General features: G+C 36.2%; 2 protein-coding genes across 8 annotated transcripts in view; one reads left to right on the top strand and one right to left on the bottom strand.

Annotated features, from left to right (window-relative positions):
• SAV1 (salvador family WW domain containing protein 1) overlaps positions 1-20,527 on the top strand; it is a 29,023-nt gene extending 8,496 nt beyond the window's left edge. Inside the window, exons 3-7 of one of the 5 annotated variants that reach the window (XM_023726168.1) lie at positions 8,220-8,490; positions 10,146-10,289; positions 14,238-14,425; positions 17,087-17,129; positions 19,673-20,527. In XM_023726168.1, the coding sequence (XP_023581936.1) occupies positions 8,220-8,490; positions 10,146-10,289; positions 14,238-14,425; positions 17,087-17,115 (632 nt within the window). In that variant the 3' untranslated portion in view covers positions 17,116-17,129; positions 19,673-20,527. Of the gene's footprint in view, positions 1-8,219; positions 8,491-10,145; positions 10,290-14,237; positions 14,774-17,083; positions 17,212-19,672 lie in introns of those variants that run through there. The other 4 variants (XM_023726170.1, XM_023726169.1, XM_023726167.1 and 1 more) reach the window with 4 other exon arrangements.
• ATL1 (atlastin GTPase 1) overlaps positions 14,919-20,789 on the bottom strand; it is an 84,746-nt gene continuing 78,875 nt past the window's right edge. For 2 of the 3 annotated variants that reach the window (XM_004370848.2, XM_023726166.1), the window contains 2 exons: positions 19,464-19,478; positions 16,712-17,165 (listed from right to left, as the gene is read on the bottom strand). In XM_004370848.2, coding sequence (XP_004370905.1) covers positions 17,055-17,165; positions 19,464-19,478 — 126 coding nt within the window. In that variant the 3' untranslated portion in view covers positions 16,712-17,054. Of the gene's footprint in view, positions 17,166-19,463; positions 19,479-20,789 lie in introns of all 3 variants that reach the window. The other variant, XM_004370849.2, reaches the window with a different exon arrangement.

The following is a 20,789-nucleotide window of genomic DNA, read 5'->3' as shown; positions in this document are numbered from 1 at the left end:
TCTTTACGGGAGCAAATCGCCAGGTCTTTTCTCCCACAGAAATAAACTATAGTATATCTAAAAAGGTTAGGAATCCTGGTTTTACACAGCATTGATACAGCTGGTGAGCCTGTTTGGAACTTTGGGTATTTCATGGCTCCTTTATCAGATTGTCAGAGTTTAGTTCCTGAAAATGAGAATCCTTACAGACTGGTCTTCGTGCTTCCTTTAAACATGAATTTCAAATTTATCATACTTCAAATCTGGTTTTTGGTATTGTTGTTTAAATGTAAAAGTACATGTGTTTCTAGATTTAAGCGAGTTCAGTATACGGAAGTCTGGATTTTCTATACAGAGAAATTGTCACAAACTTGAATCCTCTCCAAGTCTGTGTAGCCTTTAATTACAATAAGAGCTTTTGATTTTTAATAATGCTATATTTAGAAATGTATTTATAATAGATATTTCCAAGGGAGACCTCTGTCCAGCCAAAATGTTGTAGTTCTTACGTTGTTGTGTGCCGTTGAGTCAGTTCAGACTCATAAGTGACCCTATATGACAGAATGGAACTGCCCTGTAGGGCTACCTAGGCTGTAATCTGTATGCGAGCAGATCACCACATCTTTCTCCCATGTAGCCCCTGGTGGGTTCAAACTGCCAACCTTTCAGTTAGCAGCTAAGTGCTTTACTGTTGTGCCACCAGGGCTCCTTTATGGTTCTTATAAATAATGAGTTGACTATAATTTTTAAAAAATATTTTACTGTGTGTTAGGTGAAAGTTTACACAGCTGATTAGGAGCCCTGGTAGCACAGTGGTTAAAGCACTTGGCTGCTAACCAAAAGGTCGGCAGTTCAAACACAGCTCCTCAGGAGAAAGATGTGGCAGTCTGCTTCCATAAAGATTGCAGCCTTGGAAACCCTATGGGGCAGTTTTACTCTGTCCTATAGGGTTGTTAAGAAATGGAATCAACTTGACAGCATTGGGTTTAATAATTTTTATACAAATTGTTCTGTGCTGTTGGTTACAGTTTTCACAATGTGTCAGCATTTCCATTCTGTTTGTTGTTTCCGTTGATCTAGCTTCTCTGCCCCTCCTTGCCTTCTCATCTTTGCTTCTGGGTAAATGTTGACTGTTTGGTCTCATATAGTTGGCTGTTTAAGGGAGCACATTACTCACGGGTGTTATAAGCCAATCTATTATTTGGCTGAAAGGTGATCTCCAGAAATAACTTCAGTTCCAAATTCAAAGGGTACTTTTAGACAGTAGTCTCATGGATTCCTCTAGTCTCTCTTGGTCCAGTAGGTGTGGCCTTTTTTAGGAATTTGAATTTGTTTCTACATTTTTCTCCTATTCTACCCGGGACCTTCTATTGTGTCCCTGGTCAGAACAGTTGATAGTGGCACCATGTAATTCTTCTGGTCTCAGGTTACAAGAGGCTGTGGTTTGTGTGGGCTATTGGTTACTCCGTGGACTAGTTTCTTCTTTGAGTCTTTGGTCTCCTTCACTCTCTTATATTCTGACTGTAAATTTTTTTTTTAATTTTATTACATTGTTACATTGCTATCCCTGGTTGTGGCTAATAGTACATTTTTAACTTGATAGAAATATTAGAGGGTATAAAACCATTGCATGCTGATAGATCGTGACTTTAAAATTATTTGCTCTGTGCATGCTTTTAGAATCTTGGTTTGCTTCTTTTCTTTTGAAATATCTTCCCTTTAAATACTGAAGTTGCTTAAGCTACACTTGTTAAACCTTCGGCTGCAATTTGATAGAAGCCGAGCTCAGTTTCACCAAAAGCCTTCTTAGCTTTGTTCTGATCTATGTCACTATCTTTTTTTTTTCTTTTTTTTAGAAATAGATGCCTTTCTTCCCAAAGGGTACTGAATAAGAGTGATTTTGTTAGTTTTCTTACTTTTTTCCTTTTTTGGCCGGAATACTTTATTGGTGGTGTTGTATACATCCTGTTGTATCAGTTCTAGAGACACACAATGACTGATTTCTCTTTTGGGGATGGTAAGATTGGTTATGGATTAGATGTCAGCCTGATTTATCCATCATGAAGTTCTCCAGCAGCCTTTTACCTGTTGGTTTTGGCAGTCCTCAGTGATCATTGGCTACATCCAAAATGTCATTATGTGTTGAAAATGGTGATGCTCCAATTCTGTCATTTCTTCTGATTGGAATTCTATAATGAAGGGCTTTCCCTTATCTATTATTTGGCTACCATTCAGGAAAGACAGGATAAATTGCTGGATTTTCTCCCTAGTCACCTCCAAAGGTAACCGGTGAGATTTTATTTTTAGTGTCTTTATGAACTCATGAATTATTTTTCTAAAAACTGAATTTAACCAGGTTTTTTTTTTTTTTTTTAAATTTCCATTTTCTATCCTAGGATCCAATTCAGAGTACCACATTGCATATAGTTGTCGTGTATCCTTAGTCTCCTTTGTTCTATGACAATTTCTCAGTCTTGTTTTTTATGACCTTGACAGTTTTAAGGAGTACTTGTCAGGTACATGGTAGTGTCCCTCTATTTGTGTATTGCCTGATGTTTTTCTCATGATTAGACTGAACTTAATGGTTTTGGGAAAGATACCATTAAGAAGTGAAGTGTCCTCATCCTGTTATATATTAGGAGGTACATGATATTGATATGACATTACTGGTGGTGTTAACCTTCATCATTTGGTTAAGGTTTGCTAAGTTTCTCCGCTGTAAAGTTACTGTTTTTCCTTTTGCATACTTGGTTCTTTGGAACGGAATCACTTAAGTCTAACTCACGCTCAAGGTGAGGTGGACAGATTGAGCTTCACCTCCTGGAGGTGGAAATACCTACATATATTTGAATTCTTCTATGAAGATTTATCTCTTCTCATTTAATCATATCAGTATTGACTTATATATGATTGACTTTATCCTTTGGGTTATAATCCAGTACTAAGTCATTTATTTTGTTTGTTCAATTGTTCCAGCTGCAGCAATTGGGAGCACTTTCAAGCTGGCTCCTATGCCCCTTCGACTTACCCCTATCTATCTGTCTGTTATTCATATATACATATATATATGTATGTATGTGTAGACATACATATATATAGAAAATTACTCTCATCCTTCCATTCTGTTCTCTTTCTCCCATAAAAACAAACAAAACAAAAAAACCTGTTGCCATTGAGTCAATTCCAACTCGTAGTGACCCTATAGGACAGAGTAGAACCGCCCCATAGGATTTCCAAGGAGCAGCTGGTGGATTCCAACTGCCAGCCTTTTAGTTAGCAGTCAAATGCTTAACCTCTGCGCTACCAGGGCTACCCTTCCTCACTAAGTTTAATCATTTCTAGCTTTCAGTTTAAAGTAAGATACATGTGACTCTTCCTTTCACTTGAACACTCAGAGCTATTAAGGTTATTAATTGACTTAATTTCAGTATTGTCCTGCCTGCAGGAATAGGAAGGCCCGAGGAGAGAGAGACGGGGAAATGGCCGGTTGGTGGAGCAGTCAGAACACACACAACATTTATCAATTAAGTTAGCTGTCTTATATGGGTGCAGTTTGTGGTACCTCAAAACAATTAAAATATTTACATCAAAGATGACTGATCACAGATCACCATAACAGATATAATAATAATGAAAAAGTTTGAAATATTGTGAGAATTACCAAAATGTGACATAAGAGACACGAAGTGAGCACATTATCTCAGTTACTGTGAGTTTGGAATTCAGAAGCAGCTTAGCTGGATGGTTCTAACTCATGGTCTCTCATGAAGTTGCAGTCCAGATGCCAGCCAGGCTGCAGTCATCTGAAGGCTTCATTGGGGTTGTGGGACTAAAGGATCTGCTTCTAAACGTACTCGTGGGGCTCTTAGAAGGAGGCTTCAGTTCTTTGTTGACTGTTAGCTGGAGATCTCAGTTCCCCACCACACGGGCTTCTTACAACATGGCAGCATGTTTCCTGGAGAATGAATAGTCCAAGAAAGAGCAAGTAAGTGAGCACAGCTGGGACAGAAGATACAGTCTCTTTTATAACCTAATCTCAAAAGTGACATACCATCATTTCTGCCATAAACCTTTAGTCACACAGACATAGGGTGTCAAACGAGGGTGTGAATGCTAGGAAGCAGGGATCATTGGGAGCCAGGGACACCTTAGAGGCTGGCTACCACATCTATAAAGGAGCCCTGGTGGCACAACAGATAAGCGCTTGGCTGCTAACCAAAAGGTTGGCAGTTCAAACCCACCCAGCGGCTCCACAGGATAAAGACCTGGCAGTCTGCTTCCATAAAGATCATAGCCAAGAAAACTCTATGGGACAGTTCTGCTCTGTCATTTGGAGTTGCTGTGAGTCGGAAATGAGTACACACTCAACAGCCACCACCACCACATCTGTGTATACAAGGTAATATACTCTTCAGACTGTTCTGTATTTTACTTTTTTCATTTAATATACCCTGGATATTATTCCAAGGCAATACCCAGGATATATTAAGTGAAGATGATTAGAGATTTTTATTGTGGTGAAAATATACACAACAAAACATGCCAATTCAACAATTTCTGCATGTACGATTCAGTGACATTGATCACATTCTTCAAGTTGTGCAGCCATTTGACTCCCAGATGTTACGTAGGAGACAGTCAATGAACTTTACCTCTTGCCTTCATTTCTCCTTCTATCAAGTTTCTTCATTGTCAGGGAATATACAATTTACATTTTGTTCCATTACTCTAAGGAGCCCTTGTGCTGCAGTGGTTAAAGCACTCAGCTGCTAACCAAAAGGTTGGTAGTTCAAACCCACCAGCCACTCTACAGGAGAAAGATGTAGCAGTCTGCTTCTGTAAAGACTTAGCCTTGGAAACTCTATAGGGCAGCTCTACTCTGTCCTGTAGGGTTGTTATAAGTCAAAATCGACTCGACAGCAGTGGGTTTTGGGGTTTTGGGTCCATTACTCTAAAACCCCACTTTTGTTTTGATTCTACAGTTAAATATTTGTTGCTTACTATCCGTTCATTTGTTGTAGTTTCCCTACTCATCTCTTGATTGACTGATGTATGTATTATAATAGCATTCTTAAGAAGGACTAATGCGAACAATTTTCCCTGAGTTCTCATCTGTTTAAAACTGCTCCCTGAAAGAGAGTTTGGCTGCTATAAAAAAACATTGGGTCGCCCTTTTTTTCTCTGAGTTCTCATATGTTTAAAACTCCTCCCTGAATGGGAGTTTGGCTGTTACAGAAAAACATTGGGTCGCCCTTTTTTTTCCCCTTGAAGATCTTACAGGTGCTCTCTACTATATTCTATAATTGAATGTTGCTATGGAGAAATCTGATGCCTGTTTGATTTCCCCTCCTCATTTGTAACTTGACCTTTTTTTCAGCTGCCCAAAGGATTCTTCTATCTTTGAAGTCCAGTAACTGTACTAAAATATATCTGGTGATAACTACTGGTTTTTTTAACCAGGGTGGTATGCCTTTTCAAATATGTATATTTAGGTTATCTCTGAATACCATATTTCAGGAAAGCTTTCTTGGATTAAATCTTTAAATATTTATTTGATAGTATTACTTTGCCTTTCTTCTTTGAGGACTCTAATCATGTATCTAAATAGGTTTTCTTTCCTTGTCTTTCCTATCAGTTTTGCTTGAATCCTTTTTAATTCTCTTTCCATTTATTTTGTTCACTTTTCTCTATTTTATCCCCTGCACCCATTACTGCATTTTCTGCATGTCACTTCTTCCTTACGCACCTTCTAGTTTTTCACTTCATTTTTATATTTTTCCTGTGCATACCTATTATCTCTGTTGTCTTACCATCTCATCTTTCAGGTTCTTGCTTGTCAGCTTCGTGGTTTTCCTTCAGAGAGTTGGTTGCTTCATTCTTTTTTTTCTTTTCATTTATGGCAGAATGTTTAGTTGCATTTTTTCTGTGCTCTGGGGCAACATTTTTCTGGAATGTTCTTTCTAATAAATTTTGAACCTTTTTGCCTCTTTTTTTCCCCCTTCATTTCTACCTTTACTGTTCTTTTTTTTTTTTTTTTTGTGGTAAAAAAAATATATCAAAACATTTGCCAGTTCAACAATTTTTACATGTACAATTCAGTGACATTGATTATATTCATTATATTATGCAGCCATTACCATCTTTTTCTAAATTATTCCACCACTGTTAACAGAAACTCAGTGCCCCCTAAGCAATGACTCCCTTTCCCCCTCCCTCCCACCCCTTTTTAAATACTAATAAGCTTTGGTCTGCAAACATTTGCCTATTTCATGTAAGTGAGATCATACAATATTTGTCCTTTTGTGACTGACTTATTTATTTCACTCAGCATAATGCTTTCAAGGTTATCCATGTTATAGCATGTATCAGGACTTCATTTCTCTTTGTGGCTGAGTAATAATTCCATTGTATGTAGGTACCACATTTTGTCTATCCATTCATCTGTTGATGGACATTTGGATTGTTTCCACCTTTTGGTATAGATAGTGATTAAATTCTTTTGCATATGGATGTCTAACTGTTCCAACACTATTTGTTGAAAAAAATACCCTTTCTCCATTTTTACTTTTCCATTATCACCTTTGTCAAAAATTAGTTGACCAAGTATATGTGGGTTTATTTTTGGACTCTGTTCTATTCCACTGATCTCTTTGTCTATCCTTTTGCCATTACCACACTGTCTTGACTACTGTAGCTTTATAGTAAGTCTTAAAATCAGGTAGTATGAGTCCTCCAACTTTGTTCTTTTTCAAAATTATTTTGGCTACTCTAGTTCCTTTGCCCTTCCATATGCATTTTAGAGTCTACTTGTCTATGTTGTTGTTGTGTGCTGATGAGTCGATTCTGACTCATAGTGACCCTATCTGACAGAGTAGAACTGCCCCATAGGGTTTTGTAGACTGTAATCTTTACGGGAACAGATTGCCAGGTCTTTTTTCTCAAGGTGCCACTGGTGAGTTCGAACCGTTGCGCCACCAGGACTCCTTGCTTGTCTATATGTGTCTGTACCTACAGAAGAGCCTGCTGGGATTTTGATTGGGATTACATTAACTTGAAGATAATTTTGGGGACAGTTGACAACTATGTTGAGTCTTCCAATCCATTAACATGATGGGTCATTTTTCGTTTCTTTTTCACCCGTGTTTCAGAGTTTTCAGCATACGGATCCTGCACATATACATATTTTATTTTTCTGGAATTATTATAAATGGCATTATTTCAATAATTTGTTTCCAATTATTGACTGTTAATATATAGATAATTTGATTTTTGTATGTTGACCTTGTACCTTGCTGCTTAATAACTCTAGAGCACAGCCACATTCTTTTTTAAAATTTATTTATTGTGCCTTAGGTGAAAGTTTACAGCTCAAGTTAATTTCTCTTACAAAAATTTATACACATATTGTTATGTAACCCTGGTTGCAATCCCTATAATGTGGCAGCACACTCCCCCTTTCCACCCCAGGTTTCGTGTGTCCATTCAACCAGCTCCTGTTCGTTTCTGCCTTCTCATCCTGCCTCCGGACAGGAGCTGTCCATTTAGTCTCGTGTATCTACTTGAACTTAGAAGCACACTCTTCACAAGTATTTTATGTTTTATAGTCCAATCTAATCTTTGTCTGAAGAGTTGGCTTTGGGAATGGTTTTAGTTCTGGGTTAACAGAGAGTCCAGGGGCCTTGTCTTCTAGGATTCCTCTAGTCTCAGAACGTTAAGTCTGGTCTTTTTATGTGAATTTCAGTTCTGCACCCCCCTTTTTTCCTGCTCCGTTAGGGACACTCTTGTGTTCCCTGTCAGGACGGTCATTGGTGGTAGCCAGGCACCATCTGGTTCTTCTGGTCTCAGGCTGATGGAGTCTCTGGTTTATGTGGCCCTTTTGTCTCAGGTTTATATGGCGCTTTTGTCTCTTGGACAGCCACATATTTTTAAGAAATTATAAACCTGGAATAGTTTTACATGCTCATTTTTTGTTTTTTTTAGATGAAATGTCATATCTTAAATCTTGTAGGTAAATGAGGTGAAATTTTCTTTTCCTCTGGCAGTATATATACTTTAGTAGCTTTGTTACTAGTTAAACATTGTATGGCCTGGTAGTGGAGGTATCAACCAAAAAAGTAGAAAAGAAAAAATGCATTTTAAAGACTAGGTCCTTCTCTTTTTGTAATTAAATAATAGTAATACTGGCTATGCTTTATTCATGGTGACATATTTCTTTTTTTTTTTTTTTCCTTTCTCCTCAGGCATCGGGAGAGTTGCTGCTACATCTTTAGGAAATTTAACTAACCATAATTCTGAAGATTTACCCCTTCCTCCTGGCTGGTCTGTGGACTGGACAATGAGAGGGAGAAAATATTATATAGATCATAACACAAATACAACTCATTGGAGCCACCCTCTTGAGCGGGAGGGGCTTCCTCCAGGGTGGGAACGAGTTGAGTCATCAGAATTTGGAACTTACTATGTAGATCACATAAATAAGAAGGCTCAATACAGGCATCCCTGTGCTCCTAGGTAGAGTATAAATTTTATTTTCAACTTTTTGTTTTGAGATTGTCTAATGTTAGATTTTGGACTGAGATATTTTCATCAAAGAAAAAGACATCTTGAAGCTTGAGATTTGAAAATCTTATTGTTCAAAGTTTATGTATGACATTTTCCTCTGGACTTAGTAGTGTATGACTTTAGCAATTTTTAGGAAAAAAAAATTTTAAACAACCTCAAAAACAAGATCATTGTTCTTATGCTCAGATTCTTTAATATGCCAGAATGTTTTTGCTGTAGATAACCAGAAATTGAAATAAAATAAAACATCTGCCCATTCATATTTAAATTCCTATAAATGATACAGACCTACCCCCTAATAGGTCAAAAAATGCTTTTGAATTATAATGTCTTGCTGTTTTTATTCAGTAGCAGACATAATTTTATGTTTTATTTCTTACTGTTGCCAGATAAGAAAGCAAAAATTGGGAGTGGACAAAGATCCCAGATCTGTAATAAATGTAGCCAGTGATCCTTTGGGCTATTTTGTTAAATACTGGGCTTATCAGTAGATCTAGTTAGTGACCAGACTTCCAGCCTTGTGCCGTCTAATACTGTAGCCAGTTGCCACATGTGGCTGTTGAGCACTCAAAAAGTGATTAGTCCAAGTTGACATGTGCTGTAAATGTAAAACACACACCACATTTCAAAGTACAAAAAAAGCTAGTATTGGTAGCAAAGTTGTAAATATTGCAAATTTGAACTACATTTGAGCTTTAAGAGCTGAGCCGTAAGATTAAAATGGGTAAAATATCATCGGCATGTTGATAGGTGTTGGTTAGTATCATCTGACATAATACAGACCTTTAGTTACACAAGTTGTAGCTTTTAGAACCATTACAATCATTATGAAAGTACATTTTAATATTATCACTTAGAAAACTAAGCTTTATTTTTATTGTGCTGCTTTAATCATGTTACATACTTGTATCTGCTGATTTCAACTTTAAAAGCAGATTCTTCCTAGTGATTTCATTTTGTGGTACTTAATCAGTGTTTAGTGAATAACTGAGATTGTCATTTCTTCCAAACAACCAAATGTGTGGTTAGGTTTTTCTGTCCCAGGTGACAGAGGTCTGCATGGTCCAAAGTAGAAAGGAAATATTATAGTTAACGTGGGTATTTTAAGCACAATACTCACCCATACTGTACTGCCTATCCCCACCCACCTTTCTAGTCTAAAGGAGGAGGAAAACATCCATTCTCCTTTTAAGAGAGAAACTGTCAGCCATTCCAGTATGAATTGAGAGCTAATTACTAATTATTAACTGAACTTTTATAACACTAGTTTTAAGCCTTTGTGGTAAAGGTTACCGTTGAGCCCCAAATTTTTTATAGCCTCCTTTGAAGCTGTCCTTGAAAAGAAGAAATATTAGCCAGAAGAAATCTCATAAAAACATGTAAAGGTTTAGCTTGTGTTTATATCTGTCACTAGGGACCTACCAGTTTCCAACAGAAGGCGTATTTTACTTCCTTATAGAATGTAGTCATAACCTTCAGGAGGTTGTCTTTGTGTGGAGGAAAGGGGTAAACTGGGACAGGAGGCACATTGAAACAAGCTTAAAGATTATTTGTTCATTATAATTTCTTGTTTATCCTAGTGAATGTCAATTCTTTCTTCTTAGTGTACCTCGGTATGATCAGCCTCCTCCTGTCACATACCAACCACAGCAAACTGAAAGAAATCAATCCCTTCTGGTACCTGCAAATCCATATCATACCGCAGAAATTCCTGACTGGCTTCAGGTTTATGCTCGAGCCCCTGTGAAGTAAGTGAATTTATAGCAGAACATTTTGTTGAGGGGTGAATGGAGGGCCAATGGAGTTCCTGGGCTGCTTAACCCAAGCAGCACCATGTTTTCTCTTAATAAAGGACATCATGTTTGATAAAGTAGAGGGTTAGCGAAAAAGAGGGAAACCCTCAGTGAAATGGATTGACACAATAGCCACAACAGTGGACTCAAGCATACCAGTAATTATGAAGATGGCACAAGACTGGCCAGCATTTTATTCTGTTATACATAAGGTCACCATGAGTTGGAGCCAACTCATTGGCAACTAACAACAACAAAATAACGTTTTATTTGAAGAAATTATATCACAATTCAGGTGGGTTTGAATTGCCAGCCTTTAGGTTAGCAGCCAATTGCAAATTGCTCGCGTCACCTGAGCGCCTTTGTATACCTATGGTGATCCTAAATCGTGTGTAATATGTTTATGTGTTTATATTTTTCTATAAGTCTGGAAGAATATGTGCCCAACTGTTAACATTGTTGTTATTTCTGGGGGCTGGTAAGAGAGAAGAGGGTTATTCTTTTTACTTTATATTATTTCTGCTCTGTAGTCACTGTTAAAAAGAAATAACCTAGTAAGCTTTCCTTTTGGGGGAAAAAGTTAGTACTTACTTAAATGGAACTTCTGATTTCTTAGGAAAAGAAACAGACTCCTAAAAATTATAGTTTTTTCCAACTCTGTGGTTCTCTGAGCTAACTGTGGAGCTTATGGAAACTAGCAGCTTAGTCTTCTTGGATGTTGGAGCTTAGTCTTATCTTAGAGGTGGGAACTCTCCCAGAATGAGCCAGATTAAAAAAAAAGAGCAAGTACTGCTTTACTGCTTAAAAACTTAAGCCATAAACTGGAAACCTGTTGCTTTTCGTCGACCGAAATTTGTATCTGTGGAGAGGATGGAAATAGTTAATATTGTACTATCAACAAAGTGTGAGCTGTCAGCTACAAATTAGGTAATGAAGAATCAATTACTTATCAAAAAGACAAGTTTTAGCCAAAAATTAGCTTGTTTTTTTCCTTTTGCTTTCCAAACAATTGAGAAACTTCTAACTTCCAAAATTCTTCAATTTTATCTCTAGGAGTAACTTACCAATGCAGTTTTTGCATATACTTCTAGTTAGAGCCTAACTTAAAATAGATTGTTCTAAGATTTTATTTAATTTTTATAAAGTTATGTTTCTAAGTTTGCTCACGAAAGTCTGTAATGCATGATATAAGTAATCAAGCTGAACTATTAGATAAAATTATAAAATGTAAATCTTTAACAGGAAAAAGATCATCAAGAATATATTTACTTTCTATTATTTCTCATACACCCCCTCCCCCGCCTCAACACACACACACACACCAATCCCAACAATATTGTGGGAAAGGCTTTTTTATGCCTATAGCTTGGCAATCCCACAATATGACCACTGACCCAGCTCACTGGGTGTAGGTAGAGAGGAAGGAAGAGAAGGCATAGTGATTGGAGGATAGGGAGGGACTTAGGCTGTATTATGGTACCTGGATCTGGGGATTGCCGCACCTTTGTCTCCTGAAGGCAGCATCCACTGGGGCATGGACAGGTTTTTTTGGTAGCATTACAGCATTTGCTGTTTGCATGTATGGGTCTTTTATAAGTAGAATACTGCCGTAGGGAAAACAGCAAAAAGAGATGCTATAAGCACAAGACTACTGGAGTGGGTTACAGTCTATTTTGTGAATGATTCACCCGTGTATGTAGAGTATAAATGGCAAAAGTTAAACTTGGGTAAGCATATTTCTTGACTAGTTAAAAAGAAAGGAATGGGAGTTGTATTCTTCTCCCAAAAAGGCAGGCATATTAAGATTTATTATAGACAGAAGGGAAGTAACTATGTAGAAACAACAGGGGAAGGAGTTTGGATTGAAAATAGACACTGCATACTTTTTGCATCTGTGAACTTCCATAGAGTGGTTTTCCTTCTTCCCAAAGGATCTGCTCTAATTATTCTGATTCTGTTGCTTTTACCTACAGTCCCATTCTTTACGCTAAATTCTTTGATACCCAAAACCAAACCCATTGCCGTCGAGTCAATTCCAACTCATAGTGACCCTGTAGGACAGAGTAGAACTGCCCCATAGGGCTTCCAAGGCTGTAAATCTTTACAGAAGCAGACTGCTGGACTACCGTATCTTTCTCCATCGGAACTGGTGGCTTTGAACCACCAGCCTTTTGGTTAGCAGCCAACTGCTTAGCCGTTGCGGTGGAGATTGTCCTTTACTGGAAGGAACTTGAAAGGGGCTGGAACATTAATAGGTAGAAAAATAGCTACATGAGTGACAGAGGTTTTAGGGAACACCTTACAACTGTTTCTTCAGTGATGCTTATTGAGTATTTCTTGTATGATCCTTTGAATTTATATTGGCACATAGTTTCTGTCTCCCCCTAAAGAGAACATAAAACTTTCTACCAAGTGTTATCTATTAGTAAATTTGCAGTACTTATTAAACAGTGAAATGGTAAAATTGAGAGTCCAAGGAAATATGTTTACCTTGTGGTTTTGGCTCTTTGCATATTGTGTTCCTGAGGGTCCTGGTACACATAACATAGTATGTGGCTCATACTAGCTGCTCAGTATGTTTTGTGTTTCCCTTTTTTAAAACCTTTTTTTTACATTAGATAGATGATCCTTCTGAAATAAGATGGTAAATGAATTACTAAACAGCAAAGGAACATTGGGTAGGAGATATTATAAATAATATAAATAATTATTATAATTATTAAAAATAAATCTACTAGAATTTACAGTCAAAGTTTCCCGTTATGTGTGTTCTGCAATATGATTTGAGAAGTATAACTTCAGTGTCATATGGGTACATGCTTTACTATAGTTCAAGATCTTTGTCTAGTCTTAATGGGTATTAACATTCAGAATCACTACTCTAAAGCATCTTGGTCCATAGTTCCCTGCCTTTCTGAAGTTTTGGCCACTGAATGCTTTGCATTTTTAGGTTTTATAGCTTCTTTAAGTTTCAGTTTTTTCATCTGTAAAATTAAAAAATGGGATTAGAGTGCTGTCTTCAGGTCTCTATTGATTCATTTAATAGTTGATTGCATACTTCTATCTCAGCATGTGATCTGCTTACCATTGAAGAAGGACTAAAGACCTTCTGGGATATATGTAAATATAATCTTGTGTGAGTCCTTCCCCACACTGTGTAGTCTTCTGCAGTCTATTTGTTCTCTGATTTTGAAAGATCATATTCTTTTCTGAGTTTTGTTTTTATTTTTTTAATAACTATATACCCAACCTCAGGAATACTCAGCCCTATTCTGTTTAATTCCTTGTTTGCTGTAGTGAACTTCAGCTCAAAAAGCTCTATCAACACAGATGACTTTGTACATTTTTGCACATTATCATTTATAAGCACAGTGTGGTCAAAAGTATTCTTAATTCCTGATAATTAACTTCAGATTAACTGATGACTAACATAGAATGTATTCTTCAAAATTATAGGGCCCACTGTGTTTTGAAATCTGTGTTAATAGTTGTCTAGTGTTAATATTAGTATAACTGATCCAAAAACCCATTGCCATCAAGTCAATCCCAACTCATAGTGACCTTATAGGACAGGGTAGAACTGCCCTATAGGGTTTTCGGGGAGCAGCTGGTGATTTGAACTGACGATCCTTGAAGCTCTTAACCACTGTACCACCAGGGCTCCAGAATAACTGATACTTAAGATTAAAAGAAAAGGGTATTTTTTAACTTAAATTGAAATGAAGTAATATTAGCAGTTTTTCCCTCTCCCTAACAAATAGTATACTCTATTTAAATAAGAGTTAATAATTCAGTTATTTTTAATTAAAGTTTATGATTTGTTAAGTTATAGTGAAGTTGATGTTTATAAAAATAGACGATTGTATGTGTTTTGAACATATTTATGACTGTGTTTTAAAACAGATATGACCACATTCTAAAGTGGGAACTCTTCCAGCTGGCCGACCTAGACACATACCAGGGAATGCTAAAGTTGCTCTTCATGAAAGAACTGGAACAGATTGTTAAAATGTATGAAGCCTACAGATACGCTCTTCTCGCAGAGCTGGACAACCGCAAGCATAGACAGCAGTGGTATGCCCACCAACATGGCAAGAATTTTTAAGTTAATTTTTTTTTAAATAAAAATTTAAGTTTTATAATGGCTTTAAAATATTTTCACAGATAAAAAACTGCACACAAGAACTTTGTTTAATAAAGGCAGCTTTTTAGAAATTATAAAGTTCTAATTTTTACATGTATCTTGTTATTAAGAAATATTCTACAAAAAAAAAAAAAAATGAATATCATTCTAAGAGCCAACATTGCAAACACTTCCAAATTAGGAAACTGCTTTGAATATTTTTGATGGAAACAAATGCAGCAAGAATTGTCAATTAACCAGATATTAACTAGGAAAGATTACTTGGTAATCTCTTGAACTCGAAGTACCTTTCTTTTTTTTAAAAGAGATCTCTTACAGTAGCAATACCTTTCTTTTTAAAAAAGACAGAATCTATGCAGTATCTAAAATAAGATATTTACTGCTTCAGTGTGGAGTATTATCTGGAATGGGATGGTTCAAACATTAGCATGGTGCAGTTCAAAACAGAGTAGGATTTGGGGCCTTATTGTGATAAATTTCGATATATGATGTATAGGTCCCTCCACCCCCACCTCCCAAAAAAGTAAAGAAGCATTTTAAAGTGTGTTGAGAAAATATTTTTTGGTGTGAAACGGTGGAGGGCCTGTAATCTTTTCAGGACTAAATTTAGACATAAGGCTCTCTAGCCCACGTGGGGAAGGTGTGTGAGGTGCTTAGAGTTGCTAACTAACTTTCAACCAGGGCTCTTAACTGCATTTAGCATGGCACTCATGAGATAGTGGAGGGATCCTGACCCCACAAAGCACGGCCACTCTGACAGACTGGGTTAAGCTGCCAAAAATGACAATCAGGGATTCAATAAGAAATCTTGTTCATTAAATTGATTTTGCATTACTTTTCTATCTTCTAAGAGTTTGTCAGAGAACTTTAAAACTGTATGTTTCCCTCCCAGCTTTTTTTCCTTTTGGTTTAATAGTTGTCCAGATGTTGTTCCTAATTATAGTGCAATCCATTTGATTGCAGACAAATTTATGGCATTTATAGCCTATAAATCTCTAGAATTCAGTGAATTTTAACCTCAGTTGAAGTAGCTCTTCAGTTTTATTTACTTGTGTTGTAAATATGTAAATATATTTTTAGTTTAGGTAGTCAGAAATACAAAGCACTCCCAGTTAGGTATTTGTGAGTTTGAATTATTGATAAAGTGTTGAAAATGTTGTGTTTGATTTTTATATAACAAGCTTATTAAATATATTTTTGTTGAAGCTAAACGTCTGTCTGGTGTTTGAGTCCATGTTTTAGATACAGTGCTATAAATATTTAATTTTTCTGTTTAGAAGGCCCATAGGCAAAGGAAGCAACATAATGAAAAGGGTATTAAAAATGAAGAAAAAAATGGCTAGAGGAATTTTATCAGTGGGAAAAGATATTTTGCTGGGCTTGTGACCAAGCTTTTCTAAGCTATAAGCTTATATAGTTTATGAATGAACTCTCAAACACTCTCCTATCTTATTCTTTCCTATATTACTCCTTTCTTCATATTACCAGTTAATTAAGGCATAGCCGTTTCTAGGAAAGTTAGAAATTACTGTTGTGGACTTCCCAGATAAGATGCCTTGCTACTTCTTTTTCCGTTACCACTTTTTTTTTTCTTTAAAAGGTCTGATCAGTGAAACTTCATTAGATATTTTATCATTAGAGATACAATATAGAATCACTGGTTTAAAAGAACTGGTAGGTACCTAAAGGGATTAGCATGTGCTCCTTAAATGGAAATTTAACTTTGTGATGGTGTCAACATTAAAAAAAAAAGCATTTTGAATTTAAAAAGAGAGAGACAAAAACCATCTCATCATTCTATATCAACACCTCCCGTACATTTCCAAATTCAGTAAGCATTTGTTTTTAATCTTAGCAACCAAAGAAAACTTTAATAATAGTTCACATGTTAAAAGAATAAACCTATGAAGAATACATTTTTATGTATCAAATGAAAAAATATACAATGCAGTGAAACTCGAATACATATACAAAGTGATTTTTTGTGCATTTTTGATCAAGAAGTTTACGTTCTGTTTTAAATCATAATGTAACAGAAGCAATATGTAATTTTTGACAAATGAACAACCTTGTTTAAATGTATTTTAAAATAACTAAGAGCTCATGGTGTATGTAAAATGATACAGATTGAATCAAGCTTGCTGGGTTATGGTGTATGCTTTAACAAATGGCCGTATGAAATAATTTTTAAATTCTTCTGTAGAAATTAAATGAGCATATCCAAACGTGGAGTAATGTCACTACATGGTTTAGTTATAACCCAGTAGTAGTATTTAGTCAATTCAAGCAGAACACATGTACTGTCATCATAAATAGACAAATACTTTAACTTATAACAGCATATTTGAAGACAAAGTCAGGAAACTGTACCTGTTAACAAAATCATATAACCATGCATACATAACATCTGCTTATTAAACACTGAAGTAAAAGTCAACTAAACCATTATGCAGTCTTCAGAGGTGTTTGATATTTTACTCTCTTCTGATGGAAGTATTTTGAATGTTTGCAGGGAGATACAAAACTTAATATTTAACTGACAATTGGTCATGCACCTATATTTTTTAAAATTTGGATTACATTTTCTTCTTTTCTGGTTCTTCAGTAGATTCTGACTTTGGTGCAGGAAAACCATGATGATACAGATGTCTGTGAGTTGCTGCTGCACTGTAAAGTTTGTATAAAGCCTAGAAGTACAAGAATCAAGATTATGATACATTTTGTTAAACACACGGATGTAAAATTTTTCCAGCTTTAATTAGTATATTGTATAAATTTTAGCATGCTAAATTTGCAATCTGTCTCATTAATCTACATAAGATATAAATTAATAACTGATTTCTTATTTCAGCTCTCCAGTATGTACATTACCACTTTTGTGGATAGATCTTCATGGTCAATGTTTTATTCTCAGACTGTTTCTTTTTACTTAGCATATGACTTAGGGCAGAACTTCCCAGCCAGTATGCCTCAGGGGAGTGTTGAGAACTCCTACTGTAAATATTCTGCATTTTAGAGGAATTATAAGAGCTCATAACTTCTGACTGCCAGTAGCTACTTTATTATACATAGCTAGCCCACTTGCTCAGGGCTTTTTCAGTAGGTTCTCCAGAGTGAGACTGCTTTTATTCTCCATTGTTTTCTGAGACAGTCATGTAGCTAACTAAGCAAGTATGCTGCCCCTCACCCTGCCACCCTATACCCTCACTTTACATGCTGTTTTGCCTCATTACCATTAGTTCATATCATACAAAACCTGATTCAGAAACATTTCTTTAGAATGCCTTTCCTCATTAAAGCTACCTCTGTGATTGCTCTGTGTGTCTCTTTAACAGTGTTGGAATCATAGGAATTTTTATGTAATACATATTGTTTTATACAAGTACCCATATTTTTATGTTCTTAATTTTCCCCTCTCAGCTAGTGTCTAAGAGTCATCCCCTCTTCTGACTTTTTCACATAACTGAAACACTCAGTAAAGATGGAGTTGTCTTTGAATATTTTTAAAAGCTTGATATCCTTTAGCAAAAAAACCAAACCCACTGCTGTCGAGTCAATTCCGACTGATAGCGATCCTACAGGACAGAGCCGAAGTACCCCGTAGGGTTTCCAAGGCTGTAAATCTTCATGGAGGCAGACTGCCATATCTTTCTCCCAGGGAGCAGCTGGTGGTTCGAACTGCCACCCTTTTAGTTGGTAGCTGAGCACTTTAACCACTAAGCCACCAGGGATAGCCTTTAGATGTAGGAAATTCCATTAATTTTTATCTTTTGTGAGCCTCTATGGCAATTTTTTTTTTCCTGAAGTTAAAGCATTAAGTCTGAATGATACCATCTAGTTCTATGAATGCGTGAAGTTTAGATTTTTTTCTTAAGGTTTGATTTACAAAGTTGAAATTTGTTTTTACTTTATAATCTAAGCATATCTGAATTTTATGTAAAGTAACTCTGTATTGACTTGTAAATGTTAAATGTATTATTGATTTTTGATTAGAGGACATAATGCAAGTTACATGTGATAGTAGAAACTGAGGAAAGAATTAGGTGCTGTCTCAGTAGTTGTTCTAGATCAACTTTGCTTCTTGAAGATAATGGCTCCACAAGATCTTCCTTTTTAGTATAACAAGTGATTTCTTTGCTGAAGCTCACATTCTATCCTCAGATATATAGTTTTGCATATGTGCAGTAGGAGAAATGAACACTGATTCACAGGCCCGGTCTGACGTATGCCATAATGCATACTGGCCTGGGACCTGCTTAAAGTGATATAGGTAACTCACTCAAACCCAAAGTTCAAAACTTCTAAAGCTTATGTTGTTAGCTGTTGTTGAGTTACCCTTAACTCATGGCAACCCCAAGCACAAGATCGGACCTTTATGATCCGTAGGGTTTTCATTGTCTGATTTTCAGAAGTAGATCACCGGGCTTTTCTTCCTAGTCCATCTTAGTCTAGAAGCTCTGCAAGCCTCCAGTGACAAGTGATGGCTGGGCTTGAGGAGCATTGGCCAGGAATTGAACCAAAGTCTTCCTCATGGAAGGTGAGAATTCTACCACTGAACCTCTGCTGACCTCTCTAAAGCTTACAGCTTCATTTAAATGCTCTGCAGTAGTTAAGTTGCCTCAAGGTTCATAACTACTTACTTAACTCAGCAGAATACCAGGCACCATGCCAGAGCTTAAGAATTTTGAAATTTTCTCTACACTCAAGAACAAGACAGATAACTTACAGAGAAGCATGGTATCAGTTCTTGTGTTTCATGTGCAGATCAAATCATGTATGGTATATGGGATAAATTAAATCTTAATTTAAAAATATGTTAAAAATTCACAATTAAATTTTTAAATGCTGGAAGAACACAGGAGGAGTGTCACTAAAGATTTTCTAATCTACATTAAGACATCTTTTAATGGCTAATCAATTTATAAAGTAAGAATATCATAAAATTTTTTAATATGTAGCTCTTAATTAAAAAAAAATTAACTTACCTCATTTGTACTTCCCTGTGGCAAAGGCAGTTTAAAAAGGAAGAAAAAGAATATATATATCCTGCTTCATTAATAGCATTACAGTATTCAACTTTGTTTACAACATTGATTTGTGGGTATTTAAGAACAAATATTTCTACAGGTTTTTCAGCTTAGATTACATATTTTATCAGAATTTCTTGAAGAACCCAATTCCATATTTCTCATAGGTTGCAGCAGCATGTTCTAGGAAGGTTTTGGGATTGACTTCAAATAGCCCCTCCTCCACCTCTTGAGGGGCTATTTAAGACAGTGACTCAGAGGATCAAATTTCTACTTCCTTCTTTTCCCATAGTACCACCAACTAGACTCTTCAAAGGCACAAGGTAAATAAATCTATTAGTTATAATTCTATGATAAAGAACATATTTAAGTATAGTCTTAATGCTGAGAGAATTATAACTATTATTTGCTACCTGCAGACCATAAAAGTTCAAAAGTCTAATCTCCAAAATTTTATGAAGAATCTCAACTTTAGCTTCACTAAATTCCCCTAAATTCTCATGAGATAATTGAAGACATCTCCAGAATGACATAGTGAGCTGATCATTGTTCTATGTGTGTTTATAATTGTCTCCCTATCTATAATGTTACTTGGATAATGGACTGTGATGATCTTGGCTCCCTAGGATATGACTAATTAGACCAGAAGGGACACCTGACCCATGAGCAGCTTATCAAGAAGTTGACCATTGGTTAGTGCTATGGCCTGATGCATCAGTGTAGCTCAAATAGAGACAATCTGAAGTAATCAGAGATGATGATAGAATGAATTATAATAATGGCTCATATATGCTAAGAAAGCCAATGTTAGTTAAGTGATAGGTTGTCCATATGAAATATTGTTAACGCAATCAGCTAAATAAAAACTCAACCGTTTCCTCATTTATTTTAACAGCTTTAACATTTATAGGTTAAGAAAAAGTAAAAACACTACTTAAAAACCATTAAAATGTTAACTGGAAAACAATTGTGAAAAACTTAACATACACAGTTAGTTGTTTGTATTTTGCCATCTTGGCAGATTGTGAAGTTCTTGAAGACTGGGGCATAAGTTATGTTCATCTGTATGTCCCCAACATCTAACTCTGTGTGATGAATTGACTTAGAATTAAACGTATTCTTACCTCGTCCCACAAGGCCGCAGCCACCTGGTCTATTACTGCTCCCAGCTCACGGTATTCTCCCCAACATCTAAATCTGTGTGATGAATTGACTTAGAATTAAACGTATTCTTACCTGGTCCCACAAGGCCGCAGCCACCTGGTCTATTACTGCTCCCAGCTC

The sequence above is a fragment of the Trichechus manatus genome, unplaced genomic scaffold (assembly GCF_000243295.1).
Source record: "Trichechus manatus latirostris isolate Lorelei unplaced genomic scaffold, TriManLat1.0 scaffold00010, whole genome shotgun sequence".
In the NCBI taxonomy this organism is placed as follows: Eukaryota; Metazoa; Chordata; class Mammalia; order Sirenia; family Trichechidae; genus Trichechus; species Trichechus manatus.
Note: the sequence above shows the minus strand (reverse complement) of the source record. Positions and strands in the feature narration are given on the sequence as shown.